At 49.6% G+C, this 24,226-nt stretch overlaps 1 protein-coding gene across 6 annotated transcripts; it reads right to left on the bottom strand.

Annotated features, from left to right (window-relative positions):
• Window positions 1-3,405: 3,405 nt before the first annotated feature.
• TCEA2 (transcription elongation factor A (SII), 2) lies at window positions 3,406-20,676 on the bottom strand. Of its 6 annotated transcripts, none has more exons than XM_010569491.1 (12): window positions 20,491-20,573; window positions 19,204-19,296; window positions 18,902-19,110; window positions 17,661-17,723; window positions 16,905-17,010; window positions 15,335-15,425; window positions 9,210-9,343; window positions 7,831-7,887; window positions 6,881-7,035; window positions 6,401-6,547; window positions 4,341-4,412; window positions 3,406-3,720 (listed from the first exon to the last, which is right to left on the bottom strand). In XM_010569491.1, the coding sequence occupies exons 4-12, from the start codon at window positions 17,712-17,714 to the stop codon at window positions 3,712-3,714; spliced, it is 825 nt and encodes a 274-aa protein (XP_010567793.1). In that variant the 5' UTR covers window positions 17,715-17,723; window positions 18,902-19,110; window positions 19,204-19,296; window positions 20,491-20,573; the 3' UTR covers window positions 3,406-3,711. The 6 variants fall into 6 exon arrangements, with proteins under 6 accessions (XP_010567793.1, XP_010567790.1, XP_010567794.1 ...); XM_010569492.1 differs by lacking the exon at window positions 3,406-3,720 and adding an exon at window positions 17,443-17,558 and having other exon boundaries at window positions 3,738-4,412; XM_010569489.1 differs by lacking the exon at window positions 3,406-3,720 and having other exon boundaries at window positions 3,738-4,412.
• Window positions 20,677-24,226: the final 3,550 nt, after the last annotated feature.

The raw sequence follows: 24,226 nt of genomic DNA, 5'->3' as shown, positions 1-24,226 counted from the left end.
TTTTTTTTTATTTTAAATGCTTCTTTTGTTGGCTTTTATTGGGGGACTCGAGGGGTGGGAGGGGGGGTTTGGCAAGCGTCTCTGTACATATAAAAACTTGTCAGGTTTACATCACTCCTCCGTCTGTTTGAAGCAGCCGACAGCATGGGGAGCAGTGCTGCAGCCTGGCTGGATGGAGCAGAGGGCAGGCAACACCCAGGGGCCATGGCCCCCCGTCTCTGAAGCTGTCCAAGGGCCTCTGGAGCGGCCAGAAGGGACCGTGGGACCATGAGGATGTGCTCGGAGGGTGGGCAGGGGCTGCCCTACAGCTGCCCCCTCCACCGGTCCCCATCGCACACGTCAGCACCGGTCCAGCCCCGGGACACCACACGCTTGTCACCCCAAACCCAGAGCATCCTGCACCCTCAGTTCATGGACCTCAGAGAAGGGGTAAACACGCTCACAGGCCATGGAGGTGTTATTTACCTTCCCGCAGAAACCCGCAGGCACCAGGACCCCCACAAGCGAAGGCTCCCGGCTGGCCCACACCTGCCCCTCCAGCGGGGAGAATCCCGGGGGTCTGCCCTGGTCCCTCAGGAGCAGTTTGGCACTGAGCAGTGGGCAGGCAGGGCTCTACATGGGATGGGAAATGTCACAGGGAAGATTTAAAATATCTATGTGGTTTTTGTATGGCATGAGGAATGGTTTACTGAAGCCCCAGCACCCAGAATTAAAACATTTCCGCCAGCAGCCCCTGCCCTCCACAGTGAAACGGAGCCAATGCTGGGGTCCTACCACCCAGCTTGGCCACGCACCGGCTCAGCCCTGCTGCAGAAGACCAATGCTAGTCTTTGCCTTTCCTGACCCAGAGCAGCCTGTAGTTTCCTATTTATCTACCCCTTCCCCTCCTTCTTCTCTCTTCATCCCTTTCAAAGAAAAAAGAAAGGGCACTCGCTCTTTTTATTGAAGATATTTTTTAAACAAACAAACCAAAAAATTCGCTCGGCTTTTTTGTTTCCTTCCTTCCTAGTGGCATGACTGCGTGGAAATTCATGTCAGTAAAGTTAGTGTTGTTTGCCAAGCTGGAAATACAATTCAAGAAAATGTACTTTTGAGAGAGACCAGAGATAGCTCATTTGTTCAGGAATGTCGGTATTGTTATTATTTGGTTGTTATTGGCAGGTTTTCCCCTGCAAGTGCCAAGTCTGCACAGCTACAGCCCCACAGCATCCCCACCCTGTGCTGGGGAGGTTTTAGTTCTGGGTGCTTGGTTTGTTCTGTGGGTAAAGGAAGTATCTTGACAGTGGGAGGGTGAACATCCCTGAAGCCATTCCGGAGTGTGGCAGGGGTGTCAGAGCCTCTGCACACCATGGAGGTCTCAGTCCAGGGAAGACCCCGCTGCCCCCAGATAATCTAGTTTGTCTCTTGCTCCCAATCCTAGCATTAAACACCTCATAAGCAAATCTTTACTTCTGAGACACCTCTTTATCCAGTGGCCTTCCCCTCCCTGGCGTTATCCCAGAAAACAGCACTGTAAAATGCCCCGAGACACAGTACTTTTCTCTCACTTCCGAGGGGCTCCTTCTGCTTGAGACTCTCCCTACCTAATTCAGGACTGTCAGCAAACTGTACCCAAGCTCAACTCCCCCCCTGACAGTAACACAAGAAGAAAGGCAACAGCAACTGGTAATTAGCTGGCTCCTGTTCACAGCACACAAGCCAGAATGCCTTGGCCAGCTTGGGTTTCAGATCCTGAAGCTTTTTTTAAGCATTACTGCAAGGACACTGTTCCCTACCAAGCCTGGCTTGAATAATCCCATTCGCCGCAAGACTTGTGAGGCTTAAACGAGTTGTCAGCATCTTTGAATCTTTTCCTTCTTGGGAGACTTGGCTACACCCTGTAAAGTGAAAGCCCTGAGCAAAGGATCCTCTTGGGATCCCTGCCTCCAGAGAAGCACAGCCCTCAAAGGGGCTGCGAGCACGTTTTTCCATTGCTTTCTTGTGGCTGCTCACTCTGCTCTAAACATCTCCAAGGTCTCTGTTGAATGTCTGCTGTCTGGCATGCTGAAAAGCCAGTGGAAATACTTGTTTTTCACTCTGGAACAGGGGAGCGATGCCATAAGAGATGGGACCGCAAATGCTCCTGCACTGCTTGTCAGCACAAGAGCTGCAATGCACAGGACTGCTCCTGAGCAGCCTCAAGTTCAGAGGCCTTACTGGGGTCCCCCAAATCCTGCATCAGCGCAGTTAAAGGCTAGGAAAAGGAGAGAAGAGGGATTTTAAGTCTCAGGCTGAAAGCTGTTGTGAGGACAGACAGAATTTCCCCACCAGGTTCTAGTTACCTCCCAGAAAGAGCCTGATCCTGCAGGTCCCCTTCACAAGGTCATGTTTGCAGATGTGGCACCTGAGGCACCTAGTTGCTTTGCTACTAGCTCCTTTCTTTATCTCACTCCTTCCAATCACTAGCTCCAAGCTCACCCCAAACCTCATCTGTTTCTAGAGCTAACAGTTCCCACTGATACTTGTAACCCCTACCTCCTCCAGGTCCAAGCCTCTGGAAAATTTCCTGTATTTGCAGCATTTCCCCCTCCTCCTGAGCCTCTCCAGCAAGTCATTCTGAAAATTCAGGCTGCCTTTCAGCTGTCAAGCTAAGAGCAGAGCATACACAAGCAGGAAAGTGCCTGGGACTCCCTTTTAACACACTCACCAGCCAGTGGATTCCCTCCACCTCCTTCCTGAATCAACTGTTCCCAGGTTCCCTGCATGATGGCCACATCAAGGGATAGCACCAAGGAATAGCACCAAGCTGCCAGACCCTTCCCTGCAACAGCCCTGACCTTCCCTGCTCCCAGCTGGGGAGCAAGGGAGCCCTTGGCTACAAGGGTCTCCTTCCACAGGGGGATGGAATGCTAGGAAATGCTAACCTCACATGGGCCCGGCACACCTTCCTCCCTGTCCTGTTCTCCTAGATCAAGTTTGGTATTTTTTTGTGTGGCTGGTGTCACCCTGCTTTCAGTCTGTTACAACCTGGGCAGCACATTCTCATCTTCACAGCAGCCTCTGCTGTTGGCATTTAAAGGCCTGAGATGACAAGGTACACATCACTACAAAAATCAATGAATGCTGCCAAGATGGAAAGCAGCATCTGATCTGTGCCTCAAAAGCTGTGTTCCATCAACAGCTCTCCTCAGCCAGGTGAGGAAGACCAGTACTGCCCACCCAGCCACCCCAGGACTTGGCCCAGTGTTTTAGATTTCATGAGTTGACTAGGAACAAGCCTTCACGCACTGAGCATGTACCTACAAGTGTCTTCTCACTTTCTGGTGGTCCAGGCACTGTTCAGTCCTCATCCACCTGGACACTGCCCATCTGTCAAGCTCCCATGCAGTTCCACACCACAAAAAGCAAAGAGCTGCATGCACACAGTTCAAATAAAAGTCAGAAACTGACAAAAATGTTTAATATTAGTTTTGAAGAAAAAGTGACAATACTCGCTTAGATGAGAAAATAACAACTAAGTGTGTTTAGTGAGCTCTCCTGCCAACCTGTCAGCCCACAGCCGTGGCTCTCCACTGAGACCCAAGCAGAGAGGCAGGCCTCCCCGCAGCTGCTCTCTCAGCGCGTGACAATGCAAACTCACTTGGGACACAATACACAATTGCCGTGGGAGCTGGCGTATGGAGGTTGCGCTCTGATCTGCGTTTGGCTGCCGCTCTCGGGCCATGGCACATATCAGCAGAACTGCAAGAGAAGGGAGTTTAAACCCCGATTAGAAAACCTCACTGCCAAGAGGAGTTGCAGGTCATGCGTGTGCTGCCTAAGAGAAGATTGGGATCCAGGTGATGGTCTTGTTTCTGAAGCTGGCCAGGGCTTGGGGATTCTGCAGAGGCAGGGCTCAGCCCCCAGAGTAGGGATCAAAGAGAGCTCCCATTTCAATCTCTCGGCTGTGGCTCTTTGGCACTTGGTAGCGGTGCCATTTCTGCTCGCCTTTGACCAGGAGATTTCTGCTCACCCCCGAGCTCTGTGCGCAGTATAAAAGAGCAGTTTTTAAATCCTGAATGTCATCACCACCATCTCTCAGGGGGCAGAGGGAGCATGGAAAGCACTGTGAAGCTGATCATGGCAGAAGAGGGGATGTGAGGAGGGAGGCAGGGAATGTGAAAGTGAGACTTGACCCCAGCTGGTCTGCAGAGATGGGATGAACCCAGGAGCTCTTGCCTCTGTGATGGGAGGAAAGATCACTTGCTAGAGCCAGTCAGCATTTGGCAAGCACCTCTGAGGGCAGCAGCTAAGCATCTGCAGCATCGTGGGTGCAGCTACCCTAACACCCCTCAGTGCCAGTAATATCCTTGGTGCGCTACCTTCCAGCGATTCCCACACTCGTTGCACACGACAAAGGTGGTCATGGGCTCATCGGAGCTGCGGGTCTGCACCTGGAGGAGGACATGAGGGAAATGAGAGCCGAGCATCACACAGGACCCCGTGGCAGGTTGGGGGGGGTCACAGGGAGCTCCCTGTCCCTCTGGCCACCAGGGATTTCTGCTGGGGTCACACTGTCAGAAATCAATGAGAGACTGAGGCTTGGGAGGGCAAAAGGAGCTTTTCCCTGTAAAATTAGTCTGGTTATTGTTTTACACACATCTCATGACCTCTCTCTCCCTCCTGACACTACCCAGAGTGACATGTTTTAGGGCAGTAGATTTCTCTCCTCACCCTCTCTGCTGCCCATTCCTCGCAGATGGCTCTGGAGGTAGACATACCCACAGCCGGTCCCTCCCTGTGCTGTCCCCGGGGAAGGGAGGCAGCCAGCAGCGAGACGACAAAACCCCCAGCCCATCCAGCACATGCGACACATACAAAAAAACCCACTCAAGCCATTCCCATTTACAGACCAGTCCTATGTCCTGGCCTCACAGGAACATGCTGTGGGTTACCAGGTTCTGCACATTTCCAGTCTGTTTTATATTTGAGCTATGAAGGAACTCTTGATATTTAACCCAGATGTGACTGCTGCCTCTGACAAGCTCTTGCCAGCAACACATACTTTGCTAAAAATCAGATTTTCATGGCATTTGAATACCACAATGCAGATCTACACTGAAAATACTGGCACACCCTGTGCAAGTCAGCAGAACTATGCCGAGGGGTAATTATGGTGATCTACATGTGTAATTACCCAATACGCAAGAGTCACAGTATTCGCATGATGCAAATTAAGCATGTTTTGCAAGCATGCTGGATAGATAAATTCTGTAATTCTCACCCAACGTTACTGCCTGGCTTCCAACACTTCATAAATGCCAGTTCATCTACTTGGAACTTAAAACATCTCAGTCACCAAATAGTGATTTCACTGGAAAACTAACAAAAATACAGAAAACCTCCTGATATTTCTATTTAGAAGACACTGTCATCACCTGCCCCAATTACAGGCAGTCGGACTCCAGTCCACTACAGGTGGAGACAGAGTCCCTTGTGCTGCTTGAGGCAAGCGAGACAGCCCAGGCAGTGCTTCCAGCTGACTTAACTGGGACACACTCACAGAGCGAGGTCTCTCGCCTGAGCCAGCCTGTGGGATGCAAGACTGCTGCTGAGCCAAAGGAAAATCCCTGGTCAGCTGCCTGGCTCTCATCTGCATTTGCATGTCAAGTCCAAGCATATGAAGGAGTTTCACTCGCCGCTTGCACATGCAGTTTGTGCGCACCCACTCAGTAGCAATCGCGTGGTTGCTGGTGCATTTTTGGGTATCTGCGCATTCTAAAACACTGACTCACAGCAAAGGCACATTTATCTCCAGATGCCTGGCGCGAACATGGGAACTAAAAAGCACTGGTAATGCACAAGGCTTCCAGCAGCTGTCCATCAAGAAGGAAAATCCCCTCTGCCTGTTCACATCACTGCTTCCTTTATTCCTTATGTTTCACCTGCTTCATGTTGTTTGATTTTAAATTAATTGAGATTTGTCCAGCCGCAGCTTACCTACATTCTTAATTTGCACTTTTAATACTATCAACATGCCCGCCTCGGTTTCTGCAGTCTCTCTCCTCTACACTACCCACTCTTTTCTTGTCTGAATATCCACATTCCCAGTACCTGCTTTCGATGTGCAGCTCTCCTGAGCTGCACAGCAAGCAGCACTACTCTACTTTTGAAAGCTTCCTTGGGACTGCACAACCCCTGCTCATGTACAAATGAGCCAAATAAAAGTTACACAAGCTCCAAGGAAATGGGTGCAAAATCGTTGTGCAAAAGCAGTATGTTTTAGAGAGCCTTGAGTGTACAAAAAGGTTCTCTCCATCATTGGCAAAATTTGTGCTGTGCCACAGGGCCTGTCATGGAGCAGTAAGAGCTCGTGACCGTGACAGATCATGTCCTGTGCAGAGGTCAACGGTGTGGAAGCTGTAAGAGCAGGAAGACTAACCTGGGTGTAGGTGCAGTTCTTCTTCTTGCATTTCCCACAGGTGAAGAGGTCAGTCTGCGTCCCTCCTGTCTTGGCCATCTGATGCTCCCGGATTGCTTCTTTCGTCATGGCTTTCCTGATCTCTTTCAGCTCATTACTGGCCATTTCCTTTCAAAAAAAGCAATAAAATCACATCTGTCCAGTTTCACCACCACACCCACTACAGTGGAAAGAGTCAACAGGACAGGATGGTCTAACAGATGGGTATAAAGACAGAAAACTTTCATTCCCGGTTTCTGGTTCATATCTAGGCCCCCATGATGATCTGAAGTACCAGACTACTCTCCTCATTGCAAACCCCATTGCTAGCTCACTCCCTATGCACTCTGGCAGCAGCTGCTGAGAAATCTGCAACCCCAGCAGCTGACAAGCCCCTTGCTTCAAGCTAAACCACAGGACATCCCCTGTAAGCAGCAAACCCTGCTCCTCAGGCTTCCTCACCTCCGAGGTCATCACCGCAATCTGCTCAGGGGTAATCGCCCCACACAACACATTCTTTTTCAGCTCAGGATTTTTGGAGTCCTTCAGATTCGAGATGCGGCTCCTCACTCGGTTTTTGTATTTCATGTCGGTGTTCTTGACATCTTGGTATATGCGTACATCATAGTCAAGGAGTCTGCAATCAACCCAGAGACCTCCAAGCACTTTCTACACCACTCATGAACAGCAGGGAGTGTTAACTGCTGCCAGGACACAGATAAGGGTGCTGGGACCCAACAGTACTGTCTGGTCTGGGAGGTTAATGCTGTATTTGAGAGCAGGCTTATACCATCCCAGAGTCCAGGGGCTTTCAGTTCTGGCTTTTTCACTGTGCTGGAAATAATATTTATTTTCAGTTATGCTCAGGTTCTTCAACCTGCTCTTTCAGCAAGGTAGCCACAAAACCCTCCGCTAAGAGAACCCAGCTGCACCTCCTACCCCACAGCCCCCCAAACCAAGCAAGTTCCTGCCTTATCTCAAATCAACATGCAGCTTGATCCTCATTGCTCCATCCTTCCCATTGCTTTTGTGTATATCAGCACACTCTCCTCCACAGGGAGGCACAGGGAAGTTGCATGTATCTGGAAGCAGAGCTGAGAGCAGGAAATCTCATGCTGATGGGAAGGACAAACTGGAGATTACAGTCCATTATGGTGCGAACAGGAAGGAAATAACCATGTCCATCACACCAGCAAGGGGTCTGCCCTGAGCTCCCAACACCACACTGGTGGTTCCTTAGTGTCCCAGGAGTCAGCCAAGCAGAGCTGGAACCAGACCCAGAACCCTGACAAGCAGAGTTGCAGCAGAACATTTATGCAAAGAAAGACTGTCCCATTTTTTCCTCAGAGCACATTCATTTCATGGCCTGGAGACATGCAGGCCCTTGAGGAAGCCCCGTACAGTAAGGATATATTCTTCAATCTGGGCTGCTATGTGCTCACAGTCGGCACCAATGGCAATATAGTCGTCTGTAAGACAAGAGAAACATGAGGTCAATGACTTCCAGCCACGCAAGGGGTCCCAAGGCTCAGTATTTCTGAGACACAAATCTAGATAGTTTGCTATTTTGATTTACATGCTCTTTCCATCAAATGGCATCTTGGCCTTTGCTCTAGCTACCCTTTGACCCTTTTGACAAGGGCAGTGATGAAAATAGACCAATCCAGCCAGTCTATGCCCTCTGCCTCTCTAGGAGATGGACTGCACTAGACAAAGGTAACAAGAACCTTGGCCTCAGAACATAGTTTTCCAATATATTCTTGGTATAGTTGAAATCAAACATATATAGGCAGGAATTGAGTCTCATCAGATATTGGTGACAATGAGAAGTAGCTCTACTCAGATCAACAATCTGTCAGGGCCTGAAAAAGCAGGCAGCAACTGCATCAAGTCTTCATTTCTCTTCTTACCTCAGGACTTTGTCTGCCCCTCCCCTCTTCTTTCACATGGCAATTAAACAGCAACATATAGAGAGCAATAACTGCTATGAGTTTGGACACCAGGTATGGTAACCAACACCATAAAGCAGGGAAGATAGGGCAGAACAGGGCTGAGCTTAGCAAGACTCAAGGGGACTCCTTCCCAGACTTCATATGGAAAGGGTTTCTTTAAGAGTTATACAAATATTTAATGCAGCATATATAAACACATGCATGCACACAGGAAGGCTAGAAATAAAGACTTTGTGAACTTCTCCATCTGCTGTCTACATTCCTTGGCTCCAAATTAATAAGACTCTGCAGTGCTTAGACCCCAATTTTCCAAAGGGATTGGCAATTTAGACACAAGTATGTGTTCAGCTTGAGGTGTTTAAAACCTGACTTTCAGAGATACTGAGCACCTGCAGTTGGCCTCCCATTTTAGATGGCACAGTCTGAGCACAAGACAAACCTGTTCCACCCCAGATCCACAGAGGAACACAGTGTTTAAGGGGCTCCAGTCTGCAAAGGCAGGGGATTCTAAGAGCAGATGGTGGCTGGCATAAGCGCCATTACCAGCCAATTCCATGTATTGAGTTACAGCTTCATTTTGCGCCCCAAGGGTAAGCAGAGATGACAGCTTCACTTTACAGCCAGGTCCATGTGCAAGTGTCTAAAAATGCTGCAATGCCAGCCAGTTTGTCAAAGGGATGACCAGTGGCTAGACTGAGCTGATGGCAATAATCCTTTGACAAGGCTGCTCCAGAAGAGAATATCTAAGAGGAGCTGGCACTGACCTGCCAGAACTCTGTCAGAATGCACCAGGAGCTGTGAAGCACTTTAGGCAATGCAGGGTTTCCCCCAGCACTTACCATCAGCCTGTAGAGCTGTTGTCAGCATTTCTCTGCATTTGTTGCGGACAGCATCGCAGGTGACAGGCGCCGGAGGGAAGGTGGTGATTTTGGGGGTGGTTGGAGTCTTCGGAGGCTCCTGCCTTTTGTTGGAGCTAAAAGAGAAACTTCACCTGTCAGAATGTCTCAGTTCAGGTCACTGAGAGCAGAGAAGGGATCAGCAGGTATGTGGCCAAGCATCCTGTTAATCATAATACAAAACCAGTCAGAGGAAAACAGTGCAAAGACACTTGCCCCAAATCAGCATATAGTGCAATACATCAGCCAACACCACCAACCCAGATACGAGCTCTCCTGGGGACTCTGCTGGCTGTAAATGGAGGATTTAATCCATGAAGCAGGCCTGCCAACCAACTTCTGTTATTCAACATGTATCACAACTGCTGCACAACTGGGCATCAAGTGAAAATATTACAAAGCTGTTGGACACCATCAGTAACTCAAATACACTCAGGACTTCCCAAGACCATCAGCACTCTCTCAGTCTGGTAGCATAGTGCACAGATGCATGGTACTTTATTCCTCTCTTACTTAGCCAGGACACCAAGTCCATAACTGCTCTCAGCAGAAAGGGAGCAGAAGCCACCACTAAGGTTAATCTCAGCTGGTTCCTCATCTCATATCCTTTACTGCCAAGATCTCAGCAGCAGGAAAGAGAACAGCTAAACAAAAAAAGCACTCTAGCTCTCTGTAGCCAACAAGGAGTGCAGCACACTGCCTTCTGGGGCAGAAATCAGAGAAGCCTACACTAACCCCTCCAGAAGGAACTGCCATGCTAAGGAAAAGAAAGAAAATGGCTCCTTCAGCTCCAATATTAAAAAAAACACCACAACAAAGCATAACACGTAAGAGGATCTTCCTTTTTCCTGTAATCCGGACAAGACTCTTTGACTACTCATCTCACAGAAGAGCACCCCTACACAACCACACACAGCTTGCACAGGTGCCAGGCTAGCACAGGACTAATAAATACTGCTTCAATCACAAAAATAACTTCATTTCCACCTGCAAGCAATCACAGGCACAGGCAAAGGAATGCAAACACCTGCCTGCTGTGGCTGCCTCAGCCAGGTCATCTGCCAGGGGAGCTGGCTGGAGAGACTGAAGGCACAGAATCACTGCATGATGCAGGCAGGCTGAATCACCACAGAGGCTGGGCTTGCACACACTGCTGCGAGGTTTGCATGCTGGAGAAGTAACTTCACTCAGCTGGGTGTACACCCATAGTGTTGAGATGTCTTGCCTGTAAAGCCTAACATCTGCACATAGAGTTAGTTAGCCCTGCAAATACTGCTGGTAAAAGATTTGGGCTATTATGATTCCCAGATGATTTTACAGAGCTTTCCCCAACCCCCCTTAAATCTAGGCAGCAGAACAGCAATTTTTTCAGCAGAGATTGCTCTGACTTTAGTGTTTGGACCATAAAACGCACTGTATTTATGGCCAATGCCTGGTAACATTAATGCAGTAAGAGACAAAGGAAAAAAAAGAGAAGTCCTGATATTTCACCCATGCCATACTGGCACCATATCCTTGATGATCCAACTGGCTTGACAATTTCTGGTAAGCTGGGTCACTACTGCCAGTTCTTTGCCATCAAATGAGTTATGAACAGGCACTTCCACTACACTGTCCTGGAAGGGATTAGTCAGCCCACAGCAAAACAGCGCTAAGCTGAAAACCTTCTGAATCTGCTGCCACACAAGCTGAGCCAGACAACTTCAGGGACTTATCCTGGGAGACCCTGCTGCTAGGTTCAAATCCAGTCTGGCTCTGCAGTGCCTCAAAGCCCGTAGATCCTCATTAGAGCTACTGGATTTCCACAGTTCAAAACCTCACCAGGCCCTTTTAAGAAGCATCCACCAGTGCACCTTCAGGAAACTGTTCAGCTCAAACCATAGCAAAAGATTAATTTTCTGCTCAGATGAAATAGATCCACTCTACAAGGGAGATTTTATTGCTTGTGTTTCTCTTTGACCACTAGCTGAATAAAAAACATTTTTTACCAGCTAGTTTTACTGGTCAGCACTGCAGGAGGCTATTAAGGAACAGATTTGTGACCAAACAGCTCAAAACATTCAATAGGATTTACACTGTACATATTACAAAAAAAACAACTTAGCTTGCAGATAGTTAATTAGATGATGATCTTCTCCCATCTGGGATGTACAAATTGCCATCAGGTACTTTTGTGCTTAAGAAGCTATGCACAAATCACAGGCAGCACACGTGGGGGTGTATATAGTAAAGCATACACAACTCAGGAATAACTCATCTAAAAGTCACAGCTGATAATGTTGCATAAAACAGTTTGGAAAAATGAGACTTCCCAAAGGACAAAGGCAAAAAGCCTAGAAAACATACCTACAATAAAAGGAAAGACTGAAGGAATCAGAGTGGTTTGCAGCTGGGAAGACTTAGAGGAGACAAGTCCTGAAATACTGGAAAACTTGTTACAAAGGAAGATGGTAGGAAAAATCCTCCATACTTGCTAAAGACAACAAAAGCATGAAGAAATGGTCTTAGCAAGACAGGTTTTGACGGAGAGCAAGTTTCAAATTGTAAAGGTGAGTTATGAATTAGAAGATACTGCCAAGGGCAGCTGTGGAAATGTCTTACTCTGAGGTTTTTTAGGGTTGTCAAAGAAGAGCTTAGAGAAAGGCCTGTCAGGGACAGCTTGGGCAGAGGTTGTGCTGTCCTGGGAAGGGGTGGCAGGACAACGCTTCCCAAGAGCTCTTCTAGCTTTAACTTTTGTCTCATTTTGCAAGCAACAGCGACGCTAAGGTATCCCAGAGCAAAACACTGCGTGTGAATTCTCAACACTGACCTTCACCACGTCCAGTACTTAAAGCCAGGTCTTTAAACTAATACTTGCACAGGTAATACTTGATTTTCAGGAAGGTTCTATCTGCAAATGCTATTGACTTAAATATTTAGATGTTTATTCCCTGAAGGTAGAAAAAAGCTAGACAAGATGCATGGTTATCCCACTTCTGTTAGCTGATGAGTAAAGACATATTCACCTACATACACGTATATGTCATACATGCCCTGAGATGACAACTGATCACTCATGATTTAGAGGAAACAGACTTCTCAGTCATTCCAAAGACTGTACAGAAAGTTATTCATTAAGCTTTAGAAGTTCGTTTATAATTAGAATAGTTGGGAAATAGAGCTCAAACACACCTATAAGACTTATTTCAGGAAATCATTGTGGTTCACACTGTTCCTGTTAAACAGGAGAAAGAGCTTGTAAAATCTACCCAGGCAACAAAAGTTTATACATAAAAAAGGCTATGCTGGAGCAAAATGGTGGCAAAGCAACAGCCAGGGACTGCAAGCAGAACTCAGGGCTACACTGGAAGAAAATCCCATGGAAGAGCTGAATTCAGGCCAAGATCCAAGACCTCCTAATAAAGGCAGTTTAGAGAATCCTGGAAAAGAAAAAGCTCATGCTGCCAGAGACAGAGAAACATTAGATATAGCCCATTAAAATGTACCACACCAATGGTCTAAAATACTACAGCACAACAGAATATGCTTTGGATTACAGTAATGCAGTATATAACTTCACAGGTGCCAGCACCACACTGGCTGGCTCAGAGCCTTCAGGTCTTCAGTGCTAGCTCTCTAGTCACTACAGAGGGATTTCTACATCTGTGTTCCAGAAAGCAAGAAAAGTTTCAGGCCAAGAGCTATTCAAGTTTTTCTCCCTGACAGAAGAGGAAGGCCTAGCCAAAAATCTAAGTGGCTGAAATATCTGAATACAAGCTGATCTCTTTGTTGTCTTGATAGCAGCCTCATCTGAACCAGCTATCACACTCTGAGCAACTAGTCAGACTCCCTTCATCACAGCCTGTGCTTCAAAGAACAAAGACTCTTCACTGCTAATAATTTATTTTTTTTTGTCAAGGCAGATTAGCAGCTTATTTTGCAGCACTAGAGAATAAGCATTCCTGTCTCTGTAAAGACAGCCTGGCTCAACAGACTGACACCAGGAGCTAGCCACTTCTGCTGGTCTATGCTACACTAATCCATTTGCTTCTGTTTAACCTGCACAACCAAGGGGATGCTTTGCCATTCAGAAGATGGAGGCTGAATACATGTAGAAAGCATCAAGAAGGAAAAAAAACAAAAAACAACACCTGCAGTATCTGCAGCACATCAAGGCACAGGGGAGCATTAGAAGCACAAGCCAGAAAGCTCCACTCCACATAGCCCACACTAACTGTCTGACAAAGCAGGGAGACAGTGGGGTTTTGCCTCTCTACCTACAGCCAGGATCCTTTTCCAAGTGAAATTACTACAAGCCTCAGCCTTCAAACCAGATGCCCGAGCAGGCCCAGCTCATTTGCTCATAACATGCCTACTGCCACTGTGCCCAGGGAATGTCTCATACTTCCTTCCCTCCAGGCTCCACATTCTGCAAGGTCAATTTTCCAAAGGTTAAGTCAGAAGCTTCCCTTTTTCTTTGAACTGCAATACTACTTCCTGGCTTGAGCAGTACCAGCCAAGTTGGTAATGCTTGCCTTCTTTCCCCCTCAGGAACAGCCAACAAGTACCTCCATGCAGGCTTCTGCCCTTACCCCGGAGGGAAATCTGCCTCCCTTTACCAGTAAGGGCACGCACAAAGGCTCTTAGCCATGACTGACTCAGTTCCTACCCTCATCAGCCCTCCAACAGATCTTTTCTGTGTCCACACCCTAGGGAAGGCAGTACACCAGTCTGCCCTTTAGAGTATAAGATCATGAAGAGAAGGTATTTGCATCACGAGGCTGGTGATACTGCTCAGGCCAACTCTCAGCTTACACAGCAAACCCTTCTCCACTACCACTGACTGCTCTTTGGCCTCCAACTCTCATCTCCTCTCAATGGAACAGCTGGGAGACTCCATCCTACTGCTTTTACCCCCGTACCACTGACATACCAGACTGCCACTGGATGTGTGATACACACAGCTCTAGACAGCCCCAGCTCCCACATTGCACTGCATCACTACAAGACTCAATTCTGGCTGTGACGTCTCCCCAGTGCTTCCATTGCAATACTTAGCAAATCCTTTTTCACATTTTATGGAAGTGAGATAACCAAAGATGCATGTCAATTAAAGTTATGTAGCTCAGCATCAGTAGCCTTCTCCATCAGCAGCTCTGTATAGAGCTGCAAAGGCTCACACCAAAGTGTCAAGCCTTGAGAGATCTGAGCAAAAAAGGAAAAGAAAAAGCAAAGGGTAGAGTGACAAGAAAGTGACCAACAAAGACAGGCTGCAAACATGGAAGAGCTTGCAAACTAGCAGGACTACAGCCTTAATACTCTAAATCTTCTGGCAAACTTGGGAAATTGGCTAAATCACTTCAGGGTCAAACCTACAAAGCACACACCCTCCTGGTATCTGAGGCTGAGAGAAGTCTCTCACCTCTAGAACAAAGCTTTACATCGCATTTGCCCCCTCCCCTTTGATCACTGCCTCCACTCAACAGCTTGGCAAGTGCAGTGGCAGACAGTGGAAATGGGATGCAACATTCAAGGCATGGCAAGAAGCAAGCATGCAGCAGACCTGCCAGATGAGTGGACATCAGTCCAGAGTGAAAAGAGGATTTCTGCTGGGACTTGTCAAGGACAAAGAAATGGAAGTTTTACTCTAGTGATGTATCAATCAATCCCATCCATCACTTGAGATTGCAAAGGCCAAAAATAATCTTCATTCTAAGGAGTTCAAAGTTAGAAATAAGCAAAAATATATAAAAATGCAATCCAAAATAGAACAGAGGAATGTTTTACTAATAGAAAAATCAACACATAACCAAGAGTAGAAAACCAAGAAATAAGATGTGAACAAAATCAAAAAACTCACTAAAGCCACTGTATTTTGTAGATGTATATTTCTGCATTACAATTTATTAAAAACACCACACAGATCATCTCTGAAGTCTACATTTCTGGTGCTTCTGACCAGGAATTTGACTACAAAAAATTCACAACTCAGACATTTAAAAATAAAAATTAGTGTAAGGTGCCTTAAGAAAACTCTGTAACATAATAATTCTGTAACAGCATCATCTTTGGTTAAAGGAAAGCATTACCTTTGGTCTCTTGAGTTACCAGTCTCCTTCGAGGAAGATGTTGGCAAGGACAGGCTTTTCTTTTTCTCCTCACTTTTTTCCTCAGAAGCATCTATATTCAAAAGAAGAGAAATTGATGATAAAGGGTTCAGAACAGGTCTTTATGCTACAACCCTACATACACTAATCAATGTCTTAACACTACACAGCATTGGCCTAAGGCAAGTTATTATTCTCCAAAAAGAATCAGGAGAAAGAACACCTTTATGGCCTTCCATGCTTTCCAACAGACCCTTTGCTTGCCTTTAAGTAGAAACTAATTCAAACAAAAGCTTTCCTCACGAAACTAAAGAGCAATCACCTTCCCTGCCTAGGAGATAAGCCTCCTCACAAGACATGCCTCATCACAAAAGTTTCTTTCAGAGACACCCTGGCTGCTGAGTAGAGATTAGATCAAGTTCTCTAAAGCACCACTAAAAGAAGCATTTCCAGCCAACACCACCTGAAGGGCCAGTACAGGCTAGTCCTTCTGGGAATACAACTTTAGTGTTTCCCAAGTGCTGTCAAAAGCCAATAGCACAACCCTGGAGAGGACTTTCATGACACTGTAGAACAAGTTTGACCCAGAGGTAAACTATCTCAGCATAGCCAATACACATCAACCCTAATGTGGAAGTGACAGTCCTAGCCAGGACAGAAAAACAGTGCTTCTGACACTCATTTAGCCTATCAAGAAATGGGGAGCCCTGGGGTGCAGACTAGAGCCAGCTGCACATTTCACTTAACCTCAGACACCACATCACTCTTGTTCTTTGTTACACACAGGTGCCCAAGAGATCAGTTTAAAAAGTAAGGAGTGTTTGAATTTCACATTGGGGTACTTTGTCACTAGTATAGAGTGGGACACACACAGTCTTGCTAGCAGGACACAGGTAAAGCTGCCCTTCCAATCTCGGCACTGCAGATGCCTCATTCTTTTATCACAAAGGTAACCACTAAGACCATATTTGTAATCCCTCCATCTGTAAGTTTGACATTAGTTTGTGCTACATCAGTATTAATATTTCTCAGACAGAATTACAAGCTTCTGCTTATCAGTGTTCATCACCATGAAAGCCTCCCCAGCAGGCAACAGTCCATGTGAATTTGTCTACAAGGTGTTAAACTAAGTTCCACCTCCAACTCATCACCCAAAATGCATTCCAGCATTTCTCTTTCCGAGCCGTTGCACGAGGCTGACAGCACACGCTGTATTAATGCCACACAGCACAGAAGTGGGGGCAGAGGGTTCAGAGGGCAGATACTGTTTCTACAAATAATGCTCCTAATTATTATACAGACAGGTACACATTAAGAATAGTCCTGAAGCTTTCAATGCTCTTTCAACGATGAGCTAGCTAAACAGGAGCTAAATCTAGAGGAATGCATGGCAGGAGACAAAACTTGAAAGACAGAGGGTGCAATTGTAAAGGCTCATCCGCTAGAATATTCTATTCAGATCAATAGATAAGCTCTCTTGAGAAACTCCATCTCCCACTGAAGCCAAATCCTTCACAAGTTGGATCTGACAGGAACATGCTGATTTTCTTACCTAAAAGTTTTTTCCAAGATTTGATGAGGGATTTGGCAAGCGATATCACTTCTTCATCTGTGCTCTGCTTTCTTAGTGCATTTACTGACATTCCAATGCGTGTGGACTGCAAGTGAACATTCAAATGAATCATTCAAGAACAGACTCGTTATTTGTTACAAACTGAAATCAGAAATAAACATGACAAAGCAATGACCAAGATATGAAGTATCCAAGGACTTGCAGAATGATTATCTCCTTTCAGCGTTGGAAGTGCAAGATGACGCTCTCCAGTTTAAACCAATCAGAGGCTAGACATCCAATCACCCACAAATACCTTCTCTACATATCTAAATATTACATTCTAGCTTAGAGTGAAAAATCCAAGATACATATCTTAATCTCTGAATTGTAATTCTGTTCACACCTCCCCAGTGTCCTGAATATCACCATTACAAAGACTTAAAGAACTTCTCCAATGGCTGCCCTTTGTGTTTGCTACTTTAATCTGGTCTTTCCTCTTTTTGAAACCTAAGAAAGGATTTGAACAGTTACCCACATTTCCCTCATCAGCTGTGCACAAGTTTCAGGCAGCACATAGTGGTCCAGTACTATAACTGCCAGTCCAAAACCCAGGTTTGGTACTGTCTTCTGGATTTAATGTTTATTTTGATGTTTTAAGTGAGACAAGAAGTAGGGAAAGCTATTAAGTTTATTTAAACAATATTTTGGACTCAGATGCAGACTTCAGCTTTCTACCCTAACCGTGCAGCTCACCTGCAGTAAGTCCAAAGTCATAGGCATACTTTTCAGTTCTTTCAGTAAATCCATTGCACCATCCTGGAGAGGAAAAGACAAACAGAATGAGTGCCTCAGCTTTTAATAAAGAAAGGCAACAGCTTGGGAATAAATTCAGAAAGTTGAATTTGAAGAGAAAACACACCAACAAGCCTTCCCTAGAACATCAGCAAGATTACTGCTGGGATTGATGTTCCAGACAGACAGTAGATCCTACAATCTGGAAGCACCTGAGATATTGGAATGGGCAAAACAGAAGAGCAGTGGAGCGCTACAGATCTTTGTTGGTGTATGGTACAACTGCAGCATTAGCTTATTATCCTTACCTGGCAAGCTTAACATTTTTAACACCTGAAAAATACACTCCGAATCATAACTGTCCCCTCAGCACACCACTTAGCTTCCAGGAGTACTCCTACCATCAGACTCACTATTTTGGGGGCCCTGATCAATGGTGTTACTAGCTCGCAAGAACAGTTTAGCAGAGTTGCAAGAACTTCAGTCACCACCCACCTAAAGCTCAGAGTCATTGCCCAGAGACAGAGCTAAAAGTATCCTCTTTCTACACCTTGAAACTTAATGTAGCTGTTTCCTAGTTTTCATGTTGGTACCCCACTCTGCTCAGGACAAGAGCTGATAGCAGGAGCAAAGCCATCAAGCAGTGACACTGAAGAGCTGGTCACTTGACACTCATTATATGAGGTTTCCTTGCATCAGCTCTGCATCCCAGAACCCAGATCCAGAAAAAAAATATCTGACTAGGCAATCTGTAGATACCTAAAATTGGTAGTCACTCAGAGAAATGGCAGGGACAGAAGCACTGGCCAAGTCTCCCTTCAGCAGCACTCAGCAGATCACAGCCTGGAGTATGCCATCTCCATTCAGCTTGCTTTTTCCTCCCATCCCCCTTCTACCAAACAAGGCCTTCTAGTGTTCACATTTAAGAGCTCATTTAAAACACCAACCACTCCAAGCCCATTTGCAGCACAAGACCTACAGAGCCTTGAGTAGAGAAGCAAAGCAGCCTGCACTGACAGACCCTGTCCTCAGATCCCGTCCTCCCTACGCAGAAGGGCTGCTTCCAATTCATTGTAGGAAGCAATCCAGCTGCCAGTGCCAGCCTACAGAACAGATGCTGAGAAAGCCAAATCAAAGCAGAGTCAAAGCTTTCAGCATGCACACAAGCAACTCACAGCAGCATAAACCACACGTTACCATACCCAGAATGAGCAGCTTCCCACTCAGGGAGTTTCACACCTTTCTGTTCCTCCAACAGCCAAATGGACTCCATTAAATCCAGCCCTTAACATACAAAATGACCAGGTGATTCCTGTCTCCGTTATCAGAAATGGAGCCACTTGGCACAGTGGCAGCAAATGGGGATCCATGCAAAAACTAGAGCAACAAACAGGTACTCCAGGCAACAATCCTGCAGGAAGAGTTCGCAAATTAGCCGATATACAATAAACACGCTATGGTTCAGTACCATATAAAATGCCAACCAAGAGGAAACATTGCATACCGCTCATTTAAGAAGCTGCCTCTTTCTCAGTGAAGCTTGGAAGCAAATTCTGCAAAGTTGCTCCTTTCCTATTTCAACAATGGTGTTGAAAACCTGCCATCAACGGGAACAGACATCACAGGCTGCGGTTTAGCCCAAACACACTTTCCTGGGTTGTTACAACAGCTACACAAGTGCCAGTGCTCACCCCTATACGCGGCTGGCAGAGCCGGCCCAGCATCCAAAAGTTCACGTGACAACTGCACCCAGCATCCCATTACCCAAATACCACATTCCCCTAATCCCTTCCCCTCCTCGCCCATCACCTCCCACTCCCTGCAGCCCTCCCTGGCCCCAAAAGCCCTCTCCCCCACCCCAAACACAGATGTACAGCCTACCTCCGTCGCAAACCCTCGTCACCCAGCTCACTGCCTTAGCACTGGTGTGATGCTCTTTGTACTCGTATGAGCACCGACTGCCATATCCCTTTAGGCAGGGAAATACTTGCTACTGTCCCCCCTAAAGTCACACCGGTTACAATACACCCTGCGAGACCCCCAGTGTGCAGACAGGAGCAAGGCCAGCCCTCCACACTCGAAAGGCCACATGAGAGCGAGCAGAAGTGGTGCTTGCATGGGATGGGGATGCAGGAGGCAAATACAGAAGCACTGGGGTTTTCCCTGAGAGCGTAACAGAGCCCCAGGCCAGTGCTGGGGGGATGCCTGAGGGTCCCCATTCCCAAGGGGGCTCCCAACGGGACAGGGGAGGAGGGCTGAGGATGCTCCCCAGGAGGAGAACGCCCCAGCAAGGCAGCACAGGGTGCTGAGCTGTGGGGCTGGGGGTGCATGAGGCCTGGGGTGGGGGGCACAGCATGGGGAGAAGGGGTTCCCACAGCACCCTGGGGTAACTCCCAGTAACGGGCACTGGGATGGAACGGGGTGGATCCCACACCGCCGCAACGGATAGGGGCCCAGGGAGGGGGACACCCCCCCCCCCGCTGCAACCAGGTCTGGGGGAGGGAAACCCACCTTGGGGGGGCGGGAAGGCTTCTGCTCCGCCACGGTAACGACTGTATAGAGAGGGAGGAGCCCAAAATGGGGGCAGGGGGATGCCCCCTCACAACGGGCACTGAGAGAGAAGTGGGGGGGGGTGTCCTGCAGCACGGCAGCGAGGACGGGGACCCCCGCGGAGAGGGAGGCCCCGGTCGCCAGACCAGAAACCGGGGAAGGGGAAACCGGGGAACGGGGAGGGCCCCCACCCTCCCCCTCACCCCAACCGGGCTGCGGGGGCCCGGCCGCCGCCACTCACCGCGCTCTTCTTGGCCACCATCTTGTCCAGCCGCCTGGCGATACGTACGATCTCCTCCTCCCCTCCCATCGCGCCGCTCCCCGCGGCGGCCGGTCCCGGGGGCCGGACGGGGGCTGGTCGGCGGACTGCCCGCTGCCCACCACAGCCCCCCGGTACCGCAGTCCGGGCGGGCGGGCTGCGCGCGGGGCACGACGGGAACTGTAGTCCTCCGGCCTCCCGCCCGCCTCTTCCCAACGGGCGGCGGGACTACAGCTCCCAGCATGCCCCGCGCCCGCCCCGGCCCCCGCCGCGGGGCACTATGGGGGCTGTAGTCCGTCCCCTCAGGAGCCGCAGGCCGCCGCCCTGATGGTCCGGCAAGGGAGCGGGGCAGAGTGAGGGGGGAAAGTCCCCTCGGTCCTGCCGCGGCTCCCGCGGTCCCTCCCCCGCCGTGCTGTTTCAGGGCTCCCCGAGGCAGCATGGACGCGTGTGTCCCAAAATTGTTGTCGCGGGGCAGCGGCGGCTGAGCCAGGCCGCCCGCCCTGGCATCCCCATCCCTCAGGGATCCCCACCGCCGACAACCCTGAAGACTCACAGAGCTGGGCCCCGGGTGATTCCCCATCGTGGAGGCCCGAGGACTGCCGCACCCCATACACAGCCCAGCCTGGGTAAGAGCAGGCAATGGGGAGCCCTGCCTTTTATAACCTGCCCGGCCCCTGCCACAGGTGGGCCTCGCTTGGCCCCCCCAGCACCAGCCAGCCACAGGTGAGCTGATCCCGATGGAGCCGCCGCAGCCCAGGCAGCAGCACCGCCTGAGAAGACGACTCGAGACAGCAGCCGGGGAAACGGCTCCAGCAGCGATCGAGCACCCCAAGAATATCGCCCGTGGCTGCAGTCCCGTGGCGGGTCACCCTCAGCCTCGCCGCTTGGCTAAAGCGAGACGTGGGGCTGTGCGACCAGGCCAGCACAGCCTTAGGGACTTGAGACTAATTAACAGAAGGCTGGACAGGGGACGGATGGTTTGGGGGTGCCCAGGCCAGGGCATAGAGCCCCCCTGTAGGTGGCACTCGTACACTGTGCGAGGGCGGCATGTGTCGTTCCCCCCCCCACCTCGTCATCCCCCCTCCCAGGAGCTGCGCAATGGGACTCGCTGCTGAATATTATTGCTCTTTCCAGCTGGTTCCTGGCAGGGCCTTCGATGCCTCCTCCCGCACAGCCGGCTTCACAGCCTTCGCCAAGCGCGGATGTTTCGGAGAGGGCCCTGACTGTGCTGGTAAAGAGCGGCCGTGTCCTGCCTCGACAGGGCTGCGGATCGAGCGAAAGCATGGAGATGTGCTACGTGTGGCCTCAGGCTGCACTATTAGGTGTTGGGAACCAGGGCTGCCTGAGCTCAGCTCCAGCCCTGCTGTGTCCTGTGGCAACTGAATCACTGAGGGCAGAATTTAGCTTTACCAGCACACAAAGGTGGGGAGTATTGAACAGATCAATGCTAAACCTCTCCTGGGTGGCTGTCCCCCAAAACTGCCTGTTAGGTACCTAAAGCTGCCAGCTTGCTATTCTTTATGGCAGCTCGCATGGAGTTGGACAGACCTCTGGGATCCCCTCGAGCAAGAGCTGCTCCCCAGATGTGTAAGACACATTTCGATTCATCTCCAAACCAGCAGAGGTGGCCCCAGACCAAACCTGAGCTCCAGACCCTCTCCCTGGCATGACACTTGGAGCTACCTTGAAACTTCTTGGCTTGGCCCCATGTTTGCGAATGCAAGTTCCCTCCAACCCGCCGTCTGGAGCCTCTGCAGCATCTGGAAAGCCTCCATCCCTTGGCAGGGTCTGGCCGTGAAGCGAGGGGGTGCCATTTTGGAGAGGCCCTCCTCTGTGAGGGAGGAGGTAACAAGTCCCAACAAGGGGACCTTCTGGAGGTCCTTGGAAGCGGGCAGCTGCCTGTCCCGTGTGTGGGGTCGGGTCATGCCGGTCCTTGGCGTCAGAGGCACGCTCGAGCGGCACTGCTGCCACTGTGAATGTGGTTTGTATCACTGCAACGCGAAGATGGTTCCTGACCACAAGTATGGCCGGGGACGTGTCTCAGATTCCAGAGCACACAGTCACTGATGCTGAGCGCCGTCACCCCGTCGCTCCCTGCCTCTGAGCGACAAACCCGTCACCCGCCAACGCCGGCCTCCTGCCGCAGCGGACCGTCCTCGCCCAGGCCCCACGACTGCCTGGATGGCAGCGGGTTCCCAAGGAACATAACGGCATGAAATCCTCACGCCTTCAGTCCCGTCCACTGCCTGCTGGGCAGGAGAAGAAAATGCCTCCTTCCTTTGCATGCCTCCAGGCATGGGCCAGCTCTGCAGCCTAACCCTGCCAGCCTGCATCTCCACTCTTCCCAAGGGTTAACAGCACAGGCGTTTGCGGAGCGGGGAGGGTTTCTGGCTGACCTTGGCTGGGAAGCATCAGTGGCGTCGCTCAGCCCAGCCCCCCAAGCGTGGAGCCGGTGGCCGGAGCGCTCCCCAAGCCTGGGTGGAGGTAGATCCAGAGGAAACTCCACCTCCGCGGGAGCCAACCTGCTATTGCAGGAATTCCCAGAGAAATTCCCGCTTGGGCTGATCTGTCAACGGATCCATGAACTTTCTTTTACCTCTTGTGAAAGCAGCTACTTGAATGTGCTAAAAACAGAGCAGGGGCGAGCCTGTCTCTGGAGCTGGACTTGGCGGAGAGGTTGGGAGGGGGCTTTAGCTGACCCCTGCACACCAAGAGGCACTGTGAAAGTCTCTGCACATGGTGCCTTGCTGGCAGCTCCCCTCTGCAGGCAGAGCCGGCGGAGCCAGGAGAAGAGTTTGCTGCAAAATAAAAACCCATAAAATCTCACCTGGTTCTCCCACTGAATTATAGTGTTTCCCAAGTGAGTGTCAGCTGATTTGGACCCTGTGGATGGGCTGGATCAAGTTGGATGAGCTTTCCTTGCTTCCAGTATCCCCAGCAGATTCAAGTCACCAACATTCATTTGGAGATTGGCCGCCAAACCCCACCCTTTCTGTTGTTCCCAACCACCAGAGGCTCAATCTGGTCTCCTTTTGGAGAAGGCAGAGAGGAGAGGGCCACGAGACCCACAGGGAAGCTCTGTCCTGAGACACCTCCTAATTTCAGGTGTGCCCAGGTCTCCAGGATCTCAGCCTTGGGGTCACGGCTTGTAGGGACAGGAAGGTTGGCTGTCCCTGGGTGACACACTGGGTGGGCTCTAGAGCTGGTAGCAAGATACCCCATCCAGGGAGCTACAGACAGCAAGTAGCTGGTAGGTAGACCCCGAGCCCTCATCCAGCACCACGAACGCCAGCCAGGACATGGAAGCAGCTGCCGTAGGCTTTGCCAGAGCACCACTGATTTTGGGGAGGGGTTTTGATACATCTCCCCTCCTTTTCACCCTCGTGAGCCTGCCTTGGCGGCAGCAGGGAGCTCCTGGCTCTGTTGGGTGGTTCGCTTTTGGCTCTCAGCCATGTCCACCTGGCGTGGCAGCCTCCACAGCGGGGGTCCTGCTGCCTGCACGCATCACTGATGAGGATAGCCGCAGCCAGCCACCCTCCTGTACTGATGGTCAAGCCATTCCCAGCACCGACCTCCCTGGGGATAGTTACTTTGCTGTTCCTCTCTGAGCCCAGGGCAGCTCAAATCTGGGAGAGGAGGAGGAGAGAGACAGGGGAACCAATCCCCTAGACATGAGCTTGTGCCAGCCCCAGAATAGAGGCAGGGATCTGCCCTTTTT

The sequence above is a fragment of the Haliaeetus leucocephalus genome, unplaced genomic scaffold (assembly GCF_000737465.1).
Source record: "Haliaeetus leucocephalus isolate CR32 unplaced genomic scaffold, Haliaeetus_leucocephalus-4.0 Scaffold273, whole genome shotgun sequence".
In the NCBI taxonomy this organism is placed as follows: domain Eukaryota; kingdom Metazoa; phylum Chordata; class Aves; order Accipitriformes; family Accipitridae; genus Haliaeetus; species Haliaeetus leucocephalus.
Note: the sequence above shows the minus strand (reverse complement) of the source record. Positions and strands in the feature narration are given on the sequence as shown.

What these genes read in the sequence shown, in the direction of transcription:
- TCEA2 (XM_010569486.1), bottom strand. Translation starts at nt 20,559, where the DNA reads ATGGGAGGGGAGGAGGAGATCGTACGTATCGCCAGGCGGCTGGACAAG. An exon ending in GGTAACTCAAGAGACCAAAG is followed by an intron (nt 9,344 to 15,334) that starts GTAATGCTTTCC and finishes TTTCTCTTTTAG; the next exon opens with CTCCAACAAAAGGCAGGAGC. An exon ending in AGCAGCCCAGATTGAAGAAT is followed by an intron (nt 7,036 to 7,830) that starts ATATCCTTACTG and finishes ACTATGATGTAC; the next exon opens with GCATATACCAAGATGTCAAG.